Source organism: Martes martes (genome assembly GCF_963455335.1).
Source record: "Martes martes genome assembly, chromosome: 6".
NCBI lineage: Eukaryota > Metazoa > Chordata > Mammalia > Carnivora > Mustelidae > Martes > Martes martes.
In genome coordinates this window covers 58,652,719-58,672,440 of record NC_137893.1, presented here as the reverse complement: position 1 = coordinate 58,672,440, position 19,722 = coordinate 58,652,719, and the positions used below count along the sequence as shown (strand labels likewise).

Here is a 19,722-nt window from a genome sequence, read left to right as displayed (position 1 = left end):
TTTGTTAGAGCTGCTGTAACAAATACCTATGATAGAACTTCATTTTCTCACAGTTCTGGAGTCTGAGAACTTAGTACTTAGGACTTAGAAGTCCAAGATCAAGATTGGGTTTCTTCTGAGGCTCTCTCCTGGCCACTTTCTGCCATATCCTCATATGGTCTATGAACGTACAAGTCTATCCAGTCTCTATTGTCTTACCAAGACACGAGTCATTGGATTAGGGCCCACCCATTATGACCTCACTTTACCTTAAATACCTCTTTAAAGGCCTTATATACAAATACAGTCACATTCTGAGGTACTTGAGGTGACGACTTCAGATGAATTTGGGGGGACAAAATTCAGCCATAACAGTGTCCTTAAAACAAGCTTACAAACTGAGATCCATTCACAATAGCCCATAAATACCCAAGATCCATTGTCTTTTTTCTGGTTTCTTTAGTTCCACTTCCTAACAGATTATAGCTGCTTTCCTTCTCACCTTCGACAGTGCCACATATTGAGTAGAAATAACCTGAGGAAGAGGATGCATTGAAGGTGTGTTTCAGGAATGGGAACCAACCTAGGTCACCAGGCAGTGCCACTTAAGAGATGAGCGTGGAATGTAAAGATTATATGTGGCAGGATTAAAAATAGTCTATGTGAACACTGTTTCTGCCATATTTGTGTTAGAAATAATGACCTCTTGAGTAGAACGCCACATTGATGGTGTAACGCTAAGAAAAACAGTGCTTATGAAGAGGGCCATCCCAGTGTGGTCAGCAACTATATACGTACCTCCTGACTAGTTTTATATCTCTGAGTTTCCTAAATGTGAGGCACACTTTTTTTTTTTTAAAAGATTTATTTATTTATTTGACAGACAGGGATCACAAGTAGGCAGAGAGGCAGGTGGTGGGGAGCGCGGGGGCGGGGGGAAGCAGGCTCCCTGCCGAGCAGAGAGCCCGATGCGGGGCTCGGTCCCAGGACCCTGGGATCATGACCTGAGCCGAAGGCAGAGGCTTTAACCCACTGAGCCACCCAGGCACCCCAGGCACACTTTTTAGAGAGATGCCTTATTCCTAAACGTCACTACATAGATACTCGTCTTTTCTGTGTTTGATTTTTTCTTACTGTGTATGCTTTTATTATCTTAGATGTGTTTGATATCCAGCAGAGTGACATGTTTCTTCACAAAAAGCTGCTAAAATAAGAAATAGAATGAATAGGGATGCTAAAGAAAGATAATGTTAAAGCACCTGTCAGAGTAAAGCCAGAAAAAAATGTTCTCACCAGGAAATGCAGCAACCCCATTGAGTCAGGTTGGCAATTCAAAGACGATTCATGTGTGACTAAACACATTTGTATTATATCCCATACACATTGCAAAACATCTAGCAGGCTTCTGGTAATGGCTTCCTGTGTCTCCTTAAACTCTTCACTGGGGTGGACAGATTGGGTGGACTTGTTCACCTTGTCACAAGGCATGAAAATAGTGCTTCCAAAAGATACCCACCTCGGTGAGGTTCACGGTTCTTTAATATCAAGGGAACTGGTACCTCAAGCCATGTAAGCACACAAGTAAAATGGGTGCCTCAGAATCTAGCAATCCTAGATCATCCCTCAAAAGGGGTTGAAAACTCTTCAGACACCTAAGAGATGACTTAATTTTTTGGCATCTTTTGGGCCAGGAGTTTCCTAGAAGTAAGATCTTGAGATGGCTGAGATACAAGGCATTCCTAAAAAGCTCCATGCAAGACCCAATTGTTTTGGATCTGTTTGGATTCTGATCTGAATCCAAAGGGTGGTGGAGTGGGGGTTGGGGGTGTGCAGGAATTCTCAGCCAAGCTCCACACCCTGTAGTTGGGAGCCTGTCACTTTAGTGTTTTAAGGCATCGAGTAGATTAGAATCGGCCACTCAATGTAAGGATGGTAAAAAAGTCACAGAACACTGGTGTTCTTCCAAGTGAACACACTTTTTGTGGATTTGACCCTGATATTTCAGATTTAGAATTCAATATCCTAAGACCTAAAGATGAAGTCTTATTATATACAGTGGAAATAACTGATAAGGATTTCATTCAGTTCTTATGGTTTTTGCTGTGTCAGTCTGTTATTTTCATTGCCTGGTATCTAGTCCTGGGGGCAAAAAAGAAAGAGCACAAGGTTCCTGTTAGATCTCAAAAAGGAAGTGGTACAGAATAAACACGGGTCCCTTTGATAATGATTTCTTAGCCAGTCCAATAGATGATGATTCTCAGTAAATGTGAGTCCTTTAGGACTTAGGCATCGATGTTGAGTTTAAAGGTGGCCTTAACTGTAAGGAATATGAAGTTAATAGAAACATGAAATGGAGCTTTTTCTCCTCAGATTTTGACACTAGACATATTTGGAAACAGGAGTAAAATGCAACTTCCTGTGTTTGGCTGCTATAGTGACTAACACAGGCTTTTAAAAGCAACAACTTGTAGCTCAACGAGATGTAGACAGTTTGATAACTGAATTTTCAACATGGTTCAGTAAGAATTAACCAAGTGTGCAATAGGTCTTTTGAGTAAAATAGATTTGTGTGTTTTTTTACTTTACTTTTTTATTTTTTGCAGGTACAAGTATAAAAATAAACTGTGTGCCTTCCCCTCTGGTGGGAAATAGAGACAAATCCAGTTCTAGCTGTTCTCTCCTGTTCTTATAGGTGATGTCAGCCTTTTTGCTTTGTGACTTTCCTCAGGGTGTTTCTGCTGCAGGGTGATGGTAATTTCCCTTGAGTGCTAGTTGGTCTCTGCTGCTCTCAGCAATTGGCCCAAGACCAGTGGAGAACACAGGTGACTCTGTGCAGGAGTCTGTTTTGAACAGGGTATTTTTGTTTTTCTAGAGCCCTCTAGAAGACTGGGGAAATAGCTTTCAAACAAATTTCACCGTCCCAGTTGCTCCAGATCATAAATGACCCACTTTCTAGAGTTTATTCCCCTTGAAACCTTTTAACAGTCCCTTCTCCACCTGTTTGTGTAGGAGTAGGAGAGGAAGTAGTAGAAGGCATTGGCCTTTCTTGCGTACTGGTGATGCAGTATGACCCTTTACATATGTTATTTCTGTTAACCCTTGCAACAACCCAAATGCTAAATTGTATTATCCCATCCTATGGATCAGGAGGAGGTTCTGAAAGCTTGAATGGCTTGCCGAAGATTACCAGCTAGGAAGTAGAAGAACAGATGATTAAATTCAAGTCTTTCTGCCCCAAGGCCCATGTTTTCTCTCAGTGGAAATTAATAGGTCTGTGTTTTTACTTAAAATGACTCTCTGGGGCCACCTGAGTGGCTTAGTTGTTAAGTGTCTGCCTTCTGCTCAGGTCATGATCCCAAGCCCTGGGATCGAGCCCCGCATCAGTCTCCCTGCTCAGTGGGAAGCCTGCTTCTCCCTCTCTCACTCCCCCTACTTGTGTTCCCTCTCTTGCTGTGTCTCTCTCTGTCAAATAAATATATAAAATCTTTTTAAAAAAAAAGACTCTTTCTCCCTTTCTTCCTCTCTCCCATTCTCCCTCTGTCTCCTTTCCTTCCTTCCTTCCTCTCTCTCTCTCTCTCAGCATATACTAGGTGTCACCAGGGTGCCAAGTAAGCTAAAGGATAAAATAAAACATTTTCTTACTTTTCTGGAAGCTTTAATACAGAGCACAGGAAGAGTTGTTCATTTCTCCATTTGTGTTTGCTCCTGTAAGATACTGGTATAACAGGAGATGTTTGATTCTCAGTTGAAAGGTGAGATAAGAGAAGTGGTATTTTCTGTTCTGAGTGGGAAGAAACTTGCTGCTGGTTGCCAGTCTTAAAGAATGATTCCACCGGGCATGTTGCATTGTCTCGTCAGGTATCTGCCACGGTAGCACTACTGGGCTACCATGCCGAGGACCTTGTAGTTCTACCAGTTTCCTGATGTATTTAGTGAATCAAAAGTCTAAAGTATCGATACAGAGCTAAAGATCCGTAATGTCATAATGTGACAGAATTTATCTCAGGTGAAAAATACGGTTTTATAGTTTTCTATGTGGGTGCCTATTTTCTGAGAGATTTAAATTCTCACATGTAATGCCTGAAAACAATGGAAAACCAAAGGCAATTTGGACTTGGTTTCAGTTCAGTCAGATAATTTGCCTTTCCGGTTTCTTGATCATGAAACTAAATTGCCGTCTGAGTCCCCAGTTAGGAGAAAGAAGATGAAAACTGCAGAAAAGTCTGAGTTGCCTAACATGTTTTGAGAAGGAAGAAGGAAATGTCCGTGTGGGGTGTTAATTTTTTGTCACTCATTGCTATATAAAAATACAAAATTCTTTAAAGATCATTTCACATATAAATTATTCCAACTGTTTTTTCTCAGTTGTTTGTTTTTGGTGGATTGTCTTTTTAAAAGGACACAGTAAGCCGCAAAGTCAGTCTTTGTTCACCTGAAAAATTTGTCAACAATGTCTACCATTCTTATGAGTGTTAATCATCCTTCCTGCTGGCTTTGATATTTTCTCAATTTCAAACTTTAGTGTTTGTTATGTTATCATTCAAAATATTTGGAGTTCTGCAGGAGGGCACCATTGGAAACAATTTCCTCTGCATGAAAAATCTAAAGACCTGCTAAAATAAATCATAGCCTACGTAGGCCAGGCCTTGTACATTCATTATTGCCAGACATTTGTCCATGATTTAGTCGTTCATTTTGTAAATATTTATTAAGTACCTTCTGTGGCCTGGGTACAGAGTGGAGGCACCACCTAGAATAAAACACTTTTGATGCCTGTCCTCATGGGACTCTCAATCTAGTAGGGAGCACTGTGACTTTCTCTTCATATACTTGCTCCTCGAAGAGGCCATTTTTTCCCCCCGACTTGTTTAATAACAACAACAATTAAAAGTTATTTTTATGGCTTCTGGAAAAGTTGATGAATTGCAGCTAGCTGCTTTTGAATTCAGTTATGGACTTTCCCCCCACATCATTCTAGTACACATTCAACATTCCTTTAGGCCAGTATTGAAAATCTCAATAAAAATTATATCAGAAAAGAATTTTGGAATAAGATGGTTGGCTTGATGGTGCCCTGATTGGATTCAGAACCTTTCATTGTGGTGTTCTACCCAAGTCCTGCTGGTACACCTTGTTCTCTGGAATGATTGCTCGACACACATGTTGTTTGAAGAGAAAGAAACCAAAATAGAACATCTTGTAAGTGGGAATCACCTTAGTGACTGTGTTGGTGAAAAAAAGATTAAACTCAACCCTAAGGCCATCATTACTATAAAGTTATTTTTTTTTAAAAGACAACTAATGGAATTCTCTCCCTTCCCTGCCTCCATCCCCCTCACCCCCACAATTAGATGTTACAAACTAAGGAATGTTAATCCTTTGCTTTTCAGTGACTTCTAAATAGTTTCCTGCCTAATTTGGATGGAGTCTTTCTACCTTTTAAGCACTGTTATGAAACTAGACTAAATCTCCATAACCCTCAAACAGCTTAGCCCTGAATTTTTAACACAGAACTTAGAGAGTGTGTCAGGCCATCGCTGTCACAAGAACGAGTGCTCAACCACCACACCGCCACCCCTGAGCCCCTCCAGCCACTTACATCCCCTGTTCTCTCACGTGCCAGGTTTCTGTATTGGAATGATGGTTACTTGAATAATGTCAGCCCCTCTCATAGACGGTAAGCTTCCTGAGGGCAGAGGTCCAATCTGTTTTTGCTCACTATTACGGCTTTGGTGCATTACCTTGTCTATGATAGTTGCTCAGTACATTAATTATGAATGCATGACTCCATCCCACAGTACACAGATTTTTCTACAACTTCATATTTTTATGGAACTCTCCTTCCTCCTTGTCTTCTTTTGTCTGGAACCCACCTCTCCTTGTTAGTGCTTCCTTGGTAACTCCATAATGGAGGTTCTGCTATCCTTCACCATGGACATGTGAGCCACTCCTGGCTACCACTCCTGCCTGCTTTGCTTCCAGTATTGTGCGCATCTCCCTCGAAGTGCATACCCTCCTGCTGTGTTCCTCTTCACAGCTCTGGTGCCATCATCCCCTGACGTCCTGCTCACTTCCTCACATTCATCAAGTGAGGTTCAGGCTCTCCTCCTCCGCCCAGAGTCTCACTGTTATCCCGAGAGAAGCCCATCCCCATGTGGTTAGTCAGTTCTCTTGCTCTTCTGGCTCTTCCCCTCGGTCCATAAACATGCCCTAGAATCCCCCACACTTGTGACTTTATAACAAATAAACTAACCTCTGTCTTATACCTGATGATTCTCAGTATAGGAGAAGTCCAAGGTTCTTTATTATGTACAGCCTACTGCCTTCTAAATGTAATCATTTTCTAAGCGTTTCCCCCTGGCCCTCAACTGCCGCTTTTGTTTGGAAGACTCCCCCAAGTAACTTCAACATTGACTTCCTGCTAGCGTGCCAATAATGTATTTCTGTCTGCTGGACATCTTCCCCTGAATGTCCTGCCAATACCTGAGGTTCATGCGGCCTGAACATAAGCCATAGGTCTTTCTCCAAGTCCTCTCTTGGCATTCCACCACACCTCCAAGAGCTTCAGGCCATAGAATTCTCTGTGATTTCTCTAGACAGTTCCCCCTGTTCCTCACTTCTTCCTCAATGTCCCTTGGATCCATTCATCATTTCTAATTCATTTTCACTGCTCTCCAAGTTCAGATGCCTGGTTGTTGCAGTCATCTCTTAACTGAACTACAAGAATATAAATCTGGGGCCCTGGGGATTCTTCATGACATAAATTCTCCTCTCAGCATCCTGCCCAACACTGTATAAGCCTGTAGGTTTCACTTCTGCCTTGGGTGGATAGTCTGGAATTATGCACGTGGCCACCATTCTCTTCACAGGTACCAGACTTGGTGACTTGGCGTGACTGCCAGGGCACTGATGGACTATAAACAGTATTATCACATTATAGGTAGATTCTCAGGGCCCTTATTTATCCACCAGCTTTTTGACCTAAAGATATTAGTCCAGATTTAATATGTTATTTTATTAATACTTCTGTTATATTCATCCACAATGGGAAAGTTTTCATAATTGTATCTCTGGCAAAATTTAGCCACTTACTTAAAAATTATGAAATTTCATTATGAATAAGATCTGCCAGTTTCTCCCCTGAAGTTTCATCCCTATGCCTGTGTTCAGCAAACTGAGTGGCTGTTGTCCTAACATACAGGAGTAAAATTTGCTCCGTTGATGTCTTGCCCAGTGGATATGTGTTGACCTTTTCTCCTTTTTTACAAACACAGCACAACCTCCACACACCATGACCTGCTCCCCACCCCGGACTCAGGGCGTTGTAGGATATGGTTAGTAAGGGAAAGAAGGTAGACAGTTGCTTCCTTTCTTATTTTTCACTTCACTAGCAAAGTTCTTGATATTTCCACGTAGAGCCATCAAAACTTTTCACAGAACCCTTTGCTGATTGTGATCACAGTGGTATTCAAAACTTAAAATGCTTTTATTTAACAATAAAATTCATTTTCCATTTGCAAAGAGATCCTGTTGTCTACTCGATCAGTTTCTTTAAACCCCAAATTCAAGTGATATTATTTAATCTGTTAAATATCCTGCAGCAAGTCTAGGGGCTGTTGGGCATGTCCGAGCATCAGGATGTCCTCCAGCTGCACAAACATGCTCTTTCTGCAGGCCTATCGGCCGTGAGTTTAAACTCTGAAATTCTTTGTCGGTGCTTGCAGACAGATGGAAGTCTTTAGTAGCTTTTCCCTTTGGGGGTTTAAAAATAATGGCCGCCTCCATTAGAAAAACAAGTTAAAAAACTGGAGATATCAAATTCCTAAAATTAATACTATGGTAAATAAGGATTATGTGCAAACAAAGGACTGTAGTTAATATAAGCAAAGGACACACTTTGCCTTCAACTAGCATGAACCAAACTGTGAAGACACTGGGGCCATTGGTTTACAGAGCCAAACAGTACCTGCTGTAATTCTTTGGGTTAGTCCACGGAGGAGGTTGGAGGTAGAACTGAGTTATTATTCATTAGGGTTTATGTCTTGCCTTCTCTTAAAATAGAGCTCTATTCCCACCCATATCCCTCTGACCCATTTTGTACAGAGGAGACCCTGGCGGCCAACTACTGACTTTAAATCCCACCTACCGGCTTTGTGACCTTGGGCCAATTACTTGGCTCTCTCTGGACTTCACCCTCCTCATTACAAAGTGGGAATGCTAACAAGCCCCTACCTTACAGGGCCGTTTGACAGTTAAGAAGACACCATTCATAAAGCACTTAGAACAGGTCTTCATGTGGCCTGTAAGATCTATGTATTCAGCACAGATCAGTATGAGATCAGTATGAGAATCATAGAATTTTTTAAAATTGGAAAGAAGCCTAGAGATCACATAACCTAGTCTCCTCATCTCAGCAATGAAATATTGAGGTCTTTGCCGAGGGTCATAGGGCTATTAAGAAGCAGAGTCGGGTGTGGGACTCAGCTCTCTTCTTGGCTTACAGTCAGCCATTCCAATTGGATGGTTAAAACCCAGAACAGTAACTGAGATTTATTGCCTGTCTTGATTGTGCAACATCTTCTTTGCTTTTTGCCCTACGAAGAATCATAATGCCCTTCTAGAGCTACCAAGAGGTGCTACTAATTCGTCAATTTAGCTGTTGTATTCCCAGGAGGACAGACTCAGAGAGCTGTTGTATTCCAAGGAGGACAGACTCAGGAATCACATGACCTAGATGATGTCTTTGCCATTAGCTAATGACTTGGGAAGCCACATAGTCTCCTTGGGTCTCAGTTTCTCCACAGGTAGTTTTTTTTTGTTTTTTTTTTTTAAGATTTTATTTATTTATTTGACAGATAGAGATCACAAGTAGGCAGAGAGGCAGGCAGAGAGAGAAGAGGAAGCAGGCTCCCTTCTGAGCGGAGAGCCCGATGTGGAACTCGATCCCAGGACCCCGGGATCATGACCCGAGCTGAAGGCAGAGGCTTTAATCCACTGAGCCCCCCAGGTGCCCCATCCACAGGTAGTTTTTTAATATATATAGGATAATGTAGAACCCCTGTATTAAACACAGTTGCAGTTCCCATAATGGATAACTTAGTACTCAGTGTTTCTACAAATTGCACGTCTTGGAACTGCTGTGTGATTTCATATGCAGAGTGCAAATAAACGTAAAGCTGCCATTATTTATGGACAGTAAACTGCTTCTTAACCTTTCATCTTGCATAGGTGAGCTTCCAGTACAGGGAGCTTCAGGGCAGTCTCAAAAGATCATAGATGGATTAGCTTTCCCAGAAATCTGGCAAGGGAAGGGAGATGTTATTTGCATTTTTCAGATAAAGAAATTAATAATGATATCCTTTATAAGTAGAAGAGCTTGCATAAAGGTTATCATTTTTGAGTGCTCTCTCATCTGAGGTCTTGCTAGGACTGCAGATTTCCGTTTTGTAGCTAGGTAACTTTGCTTTGGAATGCTCATGTGTTTAGATGATTCTCAGACATAAAGTTCAGTGAAAAAGGACAGACCTTTATAAAGGAGTGTGCTGTAGAAGTCCACTAAGCTGAAGTTCAAGAATAGGTGACATAAATCAGTGGGAATAGGGGTTAAAACAATGGTTATTTGGGGGAATGGGTGGGAGAGGATGGTTATGACTGGAAAGAAGCACAAGGAAGCTTTCTGGGTCTGGAAATAATTCTAGACTTTGATCTAGATGGTGATTACATACACAAAATCATTTACCGTCTGTAAATATACCTTAAGATTATTTTGAAAAAGCTCTATAGTTTAATTTGAATGGCAGATCTTACCCAGGTCCCTTTAGATAACTTTATAGCTTCTTTCAGTCATAGAGGACTGGAAATTGGCAAATATGGAGTCGAGTTATGAGGGCAGTCTTCCTCCGAGGGGACTAATATAACTTCATTTGACTCTTAAGATATCAGTGTTTTTCATATTCTATTCTTTTTCTTCAAATTTGGTTTCTTGTTTACATTCTATTCTTTTTACTCTTACTGGATTTTAAAAGATGATGGCTACATAATTAAAATATTTTTAGCCTTGATTATCACCTTAATGTTGATGATTCTTTAAGCAGTCAGCTAATGAAAAGCAATGTTTTTCCCTGTACCAACCAAGATTTTTTCTAACTCTAAAATTGTATTCTCAGATTTTTAAGTAATGCTATATACATTGATATGTAGAAAGTTCACTCATTCTCTAGTTTCTTTTTACATTTTTCACATTTAACCATTTCACATGTTCAAAGACTTGACCTTATAAATTTGCTTTCATTTATTTTCCCATAAGTATGCAACATGTGTCTATTTTGAGCAGAGGAGCATGGCAATGAGAATGTGGGTTTTTTTGTTTTTTGTTTTTTGTTTTTTTGTTTTTTTGGCTTTACTTTAAAAGGTCAGCCATCCTTGATTGGATCACTTTCAGGCCATTCCTTCCTTGATTTCCACCGAAAAGTCTACTCATCTTTTCAGTTCCTAGTCAAGTCTCTCACTCCCTGTGAAACATTCCCCAGTCACCTCAGTCAGTGTTGACTGAGCCCCTCCCTGGGCTTCCACCTTTGGGCTTTTCTCCCACCTTTGTTCCAGTGCCTCCCCACCTGGCCGGCATCACAGAGCACTGATCACATCTGCTCCCCCAACCATCCTGCGAGCTCTGAAAGGGTGAGAATCCTGTCCTACTGTCTGGGATCTCCCATGACCTTATATGGTGGGTTCATGGCACTGAGTTAAAGCAGGCCTTGCTGGTCAGTGGTAAAGAAGGCCATCTCTGACTTGGAATCCAAGCTCTGCCACCCACACAGTGTGTCACTTGAGGAAGATATTTATTTATTCATTTTAAGTCATATAATTTAGTCAATAAATGTTTATTTAATCTTTCTCTATATGAAAGCACCTCCACGTACATTGCCGAATACCGAGCTAGACATTCAGTCTCTGTGAGTCTTTTTTCATCTCCAAAATGGGACTGATAATAGAACCTATGTCAGAGCTGTCATGAGAATTAGCATGAGCCAAGGCAGGTAAGGTACTTAGCACAGAGCCTGACGCACATACGCACTCAAAAAATATCAGTGATTATCAATTCTGCTGTTAATAAAGTGCTCACTGTATCCATTTTCAGGAGAATCAAACGCAAGGTGGGTCAGTGGCTAGTTCATTGCTGGGTACTATGCATCAGACCTTTCACACTGGCATCAGATATGGGATTTCTATTTCTGAATTGTGCCATTCACTCTTCCAGTCTTATGAGTGCAGGGAATGAGATAGGAAATGAGTCCTCAATTGTCATGAAGTAAGTTTCAGTCCTTTAAAATTTACTTTGATTCCCAAATAAAATTCTATTACCAAAAACAGTTCAGCTTCAATGATTTAAAAATAAAGAACAAGGAACCTTTTTTATTCCCAGATTTGTCATTCTACGTCATCAGTATACGATACTAATCTTGGTATGGTGAGAGAGAGAGAGAGAATTGGGGGTATGTTTGGATAAGGCTCACAGTAACTGAGTGGATACTTGCTGACACCATTTTTCAAGGCTCATTATCTACCCTTTTGAAGGATGTTGGATGTCAGTTACCTTATTTGGGTCTATCATGTGCTGAAAAGTGATGAAATAGCAATTTGATGACCTATAAATATCTCTCAGTGATAAAACACTAGAAATTGAAAATATTGATGAAAAGAGATTTTTATGAAACAAGATGGGATCGGGAGGGAGACAAACCATAAGAGACTCTTAATCTCACAAAACAAACTGAGGGTTGCTGGGGATGGGAGGATAGGGATGGGGTGGTTGGGTTATGGACATTGGGGAGGGCATGTGCTATGGTGAGTGCTGTGAAATGTGTAAGCCTGATGATTCACAGACCTGTACCCCTGGGGCAAATAATACATTATCTGGTAATAAAAATACATTTTTTTTTAAAAAAGAGAGATTTTAGAGAGAAAGATGGACAATTCTAAAGCATATTAACTTCCCAAAACCTCTTTGAGCAGAAATGTTTACTCTTGGTAAAAGCAGGACTCCCTGAGGTCTCCCTACAGCTGATATCCTCACCCCTATGAACCTCTTAAATTCTCATCCTCATGCACCTCTATGCTAGCTAATGCCACATTTATACAAACGACTTCTTTAAGATACTTATAGATTTGCAGAAAAGTTACAAAGATAGTACGGAGTTCTCATATACCCCCCCTACTTAGTTTCTCCTGTTATTCATCTCATGTATGAGTATGATACATTTGTTACAACCAAGGAACAGAGCACTGGTGCATTACTGTTAACTAAATTCCATAATTCATTGGGATTTCCCTCATTTTCCCCAAATGCCCTTTTTTTGTTGTTTCAGGACTCCATCCAGGATACCACATTGCATTTATTTATATGTCTCCTTAGCTCCTCTGGTCTCTGATCGTTTCTTAGACTTTCTTTATTTTTAATGATGTTGACAGTTTTGAGGTGTATTGGTCAGGTAATTTATAAATGTCCCTCATTTTAGTTTTGTCTGATGTTTTTCTCATGGTTACAGTGGGGTTATAGGTTTTGAAGTATGATTTTCATCCATCATATCAAGGGTACATGTTATCAACATGACATGCTACGGATGCAATTAATCAAGATTACTTAGCTGAGGTAGTGTTTGTCAATTTTCTGCTCTGTGAAGTCACTCCTCCCCCTCCATTTTATGTTGCAGTCCTTGGAAGGAAATCCCAGTGTGTAGCCCACATTTAAGGAGTGGGGAGTTCAGCTCCACTCCCTTGAGATGGAGTGTTTATATAAATTATTTGTAATCTTCTGTACAAATTTGCTTTCCCACATTTAATTATTCAATATTTATATTAGTATGATTTATTTAATCATTCAATGTTTATATCAGTGTGATATTGTCTATATCAGTGTGATATTGTCTATATCAGTATTCAATATTTATCTCTATCAATATTATATATATTTATTTTATACTTTGGATTATTATCTAATACTACATCATTTATTTTGTTGCCCAAATTGTTCCAGCTTTGGCCTTTGGGACTCTTTCAGTTGACTCCTATGTGAATTTGACATACTCCCATCAGTATGTTTTTTGAGCACTTGCTTACTTTCTAGCACTGTAACATGCTCCAGGCTAATCTAGTGTTTCTTTTCTTTGAAGAGCACTGTTAGAAACCAAGATCTGAGTACCAGTGTGCACACTTGGGGTATTGTTGCTTCTAGGCATTCTGAATGAACAGAACTTTCTGAACGGAACAGAATAGAACTATCATCATGATATTTCCACCTCTCATACAGTGCCATAGAGATCATTCTAACGACCCCATCCCCCCACTTACCAAAAAGCTTGCTTTCCAGCAGTGGCTCCCGACATAAATTATCTGTATACTTATTTATTCTGTCCCAGTGTACTTGGATAGCAGCTTCAGAATTGTTAACTCATTCTCTCATGTAATGCCACACACCTTGGTCTTTCTGTTCCTTTTCTCTTACTGTCTGTCAGTGATCATTCGTCTTACCCCCCAAAAGGAAGATTTTGGTACAACCCAAAGTAAACTCTGATCAGCGAGAGAGTAAGGATCTCCGTTAGTGAACTCAAGACAAGGATAGCCACTTGGCTTCTTTGGAAACCATTATCAAGTCTCATCTGCGGTGGCTCAGAGCATGAGTTTATCCTAATTTTGTTGTCTACTTGGTTCTGGGTCCAGAAATTATGTATGCCCCTGTATATGATAGCACATGTATGAAGGCATTTGGTTGAGAGAGGCCTCATGTAAGTACAGGAAATAAAGTCAAATCTTCCCTGATTGCTGCTGTAAAGTTCTATGGCCTTTAAAGGGGAAAGTGGCAGACTTACACTGGAAAACATAAAAACTGTAAAATAAATAAATATTTTAAATATTTTAAAACAATCTCAAGTGTGGAAAAGAAACTTCTGATGAAGGGCAGGTTACTTTTCAAAACATGAAAATCAATCAAAATTAGCCTTTAAAACAGGAAATTTAGACTTTCATCTGGGATTTACCTAGCAATTTGTTCTCATCTGGATGCAAATACAAGATTCAGGAGACTTGTTGTGAAAAAAATTTTTAGTAAGTTTCAAACAGATTTTAATGGTAAGTTGATTCAAAAGAAAATTATAGGGGCACCTGGGTGGCTCAGTGGGTGAAGCCTCTGCCTTCGGCTCAGGTCCTGATCCCAGGGTCCTGGGGTCGAGCCCCGCATCGGGCTCTCTGCTCAGCGGGGAGCCTGCTTGCTTCTTCCTCTCTCTCTGCCTGCCTCTCTGCTACTTGCAATCTCTGTCTGTCAAATAAATAAATAAATAAATCTAAAAAAAATTTTTTTTAGAAGTATCAATGGAACTGACAGTATCCTAGGTGTTTGGAGAAGAGAATTTATATTCTGTTCATACTACTCAAAAGCAGGTGAAAATCCCCTATGCATTCATGATTCAAGAGACGTACAATGGCAGTATGGCCAACTGTGCCAACATATGGTTCCTAATTGCAAGTCTGATTTGCTCTACTAACCCAACAATTACAAAATTACAAATGAATTAAATTTTCTATCAGAAAAAAGGTATGTATGGTGTGCACTGCTCTGGTCATTGGCACTAGCCCAGACCCTTTCCAGAGCAGAGATAAAGACTAGAACTGTAGATGAATAGTAAAGATAATGGAGTTAATTTCTTATGCAGCTATGAATTTAACACTAAGGTTTTAATTCTTCACTCACTCAGTCTCCCCATTTGTCACCTAGAGAATTACTTACTTTTTGCTTTGTTTATTTTTGTTTTGAGGAGAAAAAGTAGATTATTCTTCAGTGGTTTGGGTCAAAAGCAGAATTTTTATGGAGTGTCAAGGAACTGGATAAGTGGCTTGAGAGGAAAGGAAAAGTAGATGTATGTCTGTAGCCACAGAGATGAATTTGAGATAGAAACCCTCATTCCCGTGTGTGTAATAGTCAGCCCTTATGTCTTTCACAACATTGAAATTGTTCAAAATTAAGCCCTTCAGCATAAAATCTCAAAAAAGAAGAAACACCAGACACTCAGTTCCTCCCTAGGTTTGCCTCTTGTTTGAGGAAGACAGTGGGCAAGAGTAGAAGTGAAGTAAATAAGGATTTTACATTTTTACTCTGGCTTAGCTTCAAAATCAGTCTGTCCTATATTTCTCTCTGCCCATTGTACTTTGGTCCATATGGGCAGGGTAAAGTAGGGTCAGGAACCATGTATGGAAGAAACAGTCACTGCAGGATTTGCATTTCTGTCTGAAACTAGAATGGACATTGCTAGAGGGAAAAACAGAATTTATCCTTCTTGTTTGGAAGCAGCTCATAAGGATTTAGGTATTAGTATAGATGGATTGTCTTTTTTCATTCAGTTTAAGATTTCTTTAGTTCTGGTATGCCAAGTGATTTTTTATTCAGATGTAGACATTTTTATATTATGCTATGGGACTCAAAATCTTATTGAATACTTTTTTTTTTTTTTTTAACTCGCTTTGTCTACCACATCTCCAGCATTGGAAGGAGGGATACTGCCTGGTTACTGCCAGGTAGAGGTAAAAATCCAGGTTCTCCAGTTACCCTCTTTTGATACCTTATGGTGGAAATGGGGGCAGGGGATGCTCCTCATTCCTCTTGGGGATGGTGGTATTTCTAGATCCCTGCATAGTCTGAACTGATACCACAGTGGATAGGAGTGGTCTTGTTCCCACTGGACATTGGTTTGATACCACCCCAATATTTATGGGGATGGAGGAGGAGAGACACCTCATTACTGCTGCGTAGGGGTGGAAGGCCAGGCTCCCATGTGCTCTCTACTGACACTGTAGATGATGATTCATTACCAGATGGTAGGCATGAAGGTCCCAACTCCCTGCTTGGTCTTTCATGACATCTCTGACAGGGGAGTTCGTTACAACTTCATGAGGGTAGACATCTAATCTCCCCACTCATCCTTTGTTGGCATTCACGGTGATCATTTCTTTAGTGGTATTTGGCTGGAATGGAGCAGTTATTGACTAAAGGGTTTCCTTCTTCCTAGCTGTCCCTTTCTTGCTGTTTTGGCTGGAGAGCAGCTTTTGTGGTGGCTTTTTTGGTCTATGCCTCATAGTGTCTCCAGGTTGCTGAGTCCTTTCAGCTACAAGTCTGGTGTAAGTGAGACCAAAAAAAAAACCCGGGATCTCACCTTCATGTTGTTTCTTGGGTCCTGAAGTCTCAGGGTGGTCTACTTTCTTTTCACTTTGCAGAGTCTTCTTATGCTTTGTTTATATATAACATCTGGGGTTTTTAAGTTCGATTTAAGAGGAGGAATAGGAAAATGTAAGTCTACTCCATTTTCCTGCAAGCAAAAGTCCTTGCCATTCAGTTCTGCCTTTGTTTTGTTTTTTTCTTTTTTTTCCCAGTATTTTCTTATGGAAGTTTTCAAGATGAAAGAATTATATAGTTAATCATCATGTATCTTGCTTCTCCCCAAATTCAGCACTTAATGTTTTGCTATATTTTTTTAGTATGGTTTTTATTTACTTTATTGTATTTATCCATCTGCCCATTCCATCCGTCTGTCCATTAATTGTTTTTGATGGACATCAGTACACTTTACCCCTAAACACATCAGCATGTATATCATTAATTAGAATTCACTATTTATTGTTTTTTTTTTAAAGATTTTTTTATTTATTTGACAGAGAGAAATCAGAGCTAGGCAGAGAGGCAGACAGAGAGAGGGGGAAGCAGGCTCCTGCTGAGCAGAGAGCCTGATGCGGGGCTCGATCCCAGGACCCTGAGATCATGACCTGAGCTGAAGGCAGAGGCTTAAACCACTGAGCCACCCAGGTGCCCCTATTTATTGTTTTTTAAAGGTGAATTTTATATAAAGTAAAATGCATGATATCAAAAATATCATTTGGTGACTTTTGTATGATCTGTCCCTTATTGGGATAATTTCAGTCACCCCACTAAGTTCCCTTGAAGCCCCTTCTCAATTAACTTTAACTTCCATCACATTTCAAGAAAAACTACTGTTCTGATTTTCTTTCTTTTTTTGTTATTATCATAAATTCATTTTGACTCCTTTAGAACTTCGTATAAATAGAACCACATGGTATATATTTGTATTTTGTTGTGCTTTACTTTTTTTTCAGCACAGTGTTTTTGAGAGTCATTCATGTTGTTGTATGTATCGGGGGGTTGTTATCGTTAATATTGCTGAGTTATTTCGTTACATGAACAGTACCACAGTTTATCCATTCTGGGCTGCTTCCAGTTTTTTGCCATTACCATTTAACAGTAGGAATAACATAAGTCATCATTGTCTACCTTCTGTTTTGAACATAGTGCAAGGCAACTTAAGGTTTTGGGCCTTTCTCTGATTAATAAGATGATTAAGGCCCTAAAGATATGTTCTATTACATACACCCACATTTTCCACGCATTTCTTATTGTTAGTGAAAATTATCGGTTTATTGGAAGCTGAAACTTTCTTTTGCAATAGAAGCAAAAGATAGTTTTAGCATTGTAGAAGTTAGAATTAGCTTCTTGGCATGAAATTTAATTTTGCAGAGGAGAAAGCATGGTTTTAACTACACTGTAACTGTAATATTCATTACTGAGAATGCCATACTAGCCTCTGGAGGAACATCCTATTTCAGGAATACTTAGAATGCTCTAGTCCTTCACAAAATAGTGTTGTAGTTGCTGCGATGGATTCAGCTGGGTTTCACAGACCCCTATTTGTCTGGCCCTACCTATTATGTATGTCTCTTGCTTCTTTTCTATTTTCCCAAAATGGTTATCTAAGGAGACTGTAATTTCTGATTGATTGATTTACTGTTTAATATTAGGGGGTTCTACCAGCTGGGAAGTGGAACAAAATAAACTTTATGTGAGATTCCAAATAAAGTGGTCATGCTTGCTATTAAAGTGCAGGAAGAAACATGACGTTGTTTCAAACTTTTTATTACAGCTTTTCTCTGACTTTATTTTTCTTTATACAGTTGATGGACTGGACAAAGCTTCTCTAGCAAATTCAGATGGCCCAACAGCAGGCTCACAAACACCTCCCTTCAAGAGAAAGGGGAAACTCTCCACCATCGGTAAAATCTTTAAACCTTGGAAATGGAGGAAAAAGAAGACCAGTGACAAATTTAGAGAAACCTCAGCAGGTATGAATATCATAACTTTACTAGAAGATAAGTTGTTACATTTTTTAAAAGATAAAAAATTGTGTCTTGTAGGGCTTTTTCTCCCCAGAAAAAAGGCCATATTTGAAATGAAATTAGATTTAACTTAGAGTTCTGATTTGCCTGCTTTCCCACTCACTGACTTTCTAATATACCCTTGTTTTTAAATATCTACTTCACACAGAAAACTAGTATGGAGGGAGGGGAAGTGAAAGAAGGTGTAATAGAAAATTAGAAGGGGAAATGTTATTTGTCAACATTGTAGCTGAAATATCCATTCACACACACACACGCACACACACTATTATCTATCTACTTAGTTCCAGTAACACAATCCTATTTGTTAATTTAAGAAAAATTTTTGAATGTCTTTTTTTAATGTGTTTGTTTTGGGAAAAATAAATGTAAATGGCTGTTTGAAAGAAAAGTGTTTCTGTATTTTATTGTTAAATTTAGAATTTCCATCATATCTTTAAGACAAATAAATGGTTTCTGTCCTAAGGGAGTCAGAACACTATTGGTGTGAAAAATTTTTTATTATTTTGTGGATTTGTTAAGCTTTAAGAATTACATTACTTAGTACCTTTCACGTGAACTCATGGAAGAAATTTGCTTTATATCTCGGGCCAGAATTAAGCCCAAGTTAAACAAGTATCAGTGGTATTACCTTTAAGGTAGAAAAGCATTTATCTCTTAATATAAGTTCAACATTCTCCATGCTTATATTGTCTAATACAGTCACTTTATCAGAATTCCTCATTGCACCAAGGTTAATATTGTTGGTGTATGTAGAGGGTCACAGAACATATTTTACTGGTCTGTGCTAACATAGGAGTTGGCCTTTAGTTCTAGAACTGTGAAATAAAATAGAAAATACCTCAAATAGCACATAGGTATGGAATAGGGACACCACAGCTTCCTAACGAAATTGCCTGTGATGCATTTGCTGCTGTATAACTTCTTTGAGCATGTAATATTTAAAAAAGAAATAATGATACCATATCTGGGATTTGTTTCAAAATCTTGGAGGTGGGGTGAGTGTAGATGAAAGAAGATTGGCCACAAGTTGGTGATTGCTTAAGCTTGGTCATGGGTACAGGGGGGTTATTATTCTCTCCTCTCTATGTGGACATATTGGAAAATTTCTGTAATGAAAGATAGGGAAAATAAAAGAGACCTGGCTTAGGGGGAAATAAAAATAGATTGGTTATTACATTTTCTATAGTTTCTAATTGGTTTCTTGGATTGGAAGGCAATGGCAAGTGGACAGAGTGCTGTGCTGTGCTGAGTGAGTAAGGACATCTGGGTTCTGGTAGTGTCTTTGCCATCGAGGTACCAAGTGACCTTGAGCAAGTCAGATCAGAGTCGAATGAGTTTATTCTAAGGTGCTTTCATTTCCAGATTCTGTTGTCAGTCCTTGAATCCTAATCCCTGGCTGGACATCTTGTTCTCCCTTATTCTTCAGTTGTGAATGGAACCACAACTGGTCTTCTTAGGGTCCTCCTCTCACATTTCCCTAAGTGTTGAGAGAATCTGGCCCTTTGGGTTACC

At 39.5% G+C, this 19,722-nt stretch overlaps 1 protein-coding gene across 4 annotated transcripts in view; it reads left to right on the top strand.

Annotated features, from left to right (window-relative positions):
- Positions 1-19,722, top strand: part of PHACTR2 (phosphatase and actin regulator 2) — a gene marked incomplete at its 3' end in the record, with an annotated part of 121,635 nt that overhangs the window by 14,005 nt on the left and 87,908 nt on the right. For all 4 annotated transcript variants that reach the window (XM_080807243.1, XM_080807241.1, XM_080807244.1 and 1 more), the window contains exon 2: positions 17,986-18,153. In XM_080807243.1, the coding sequence (XP_080663369.1) occupies positions 17,986-18,153 (168 nt within the window). The remainder of the gene's footprint in view (positions 1-17,985; positions 18,154-19,722) is intronic.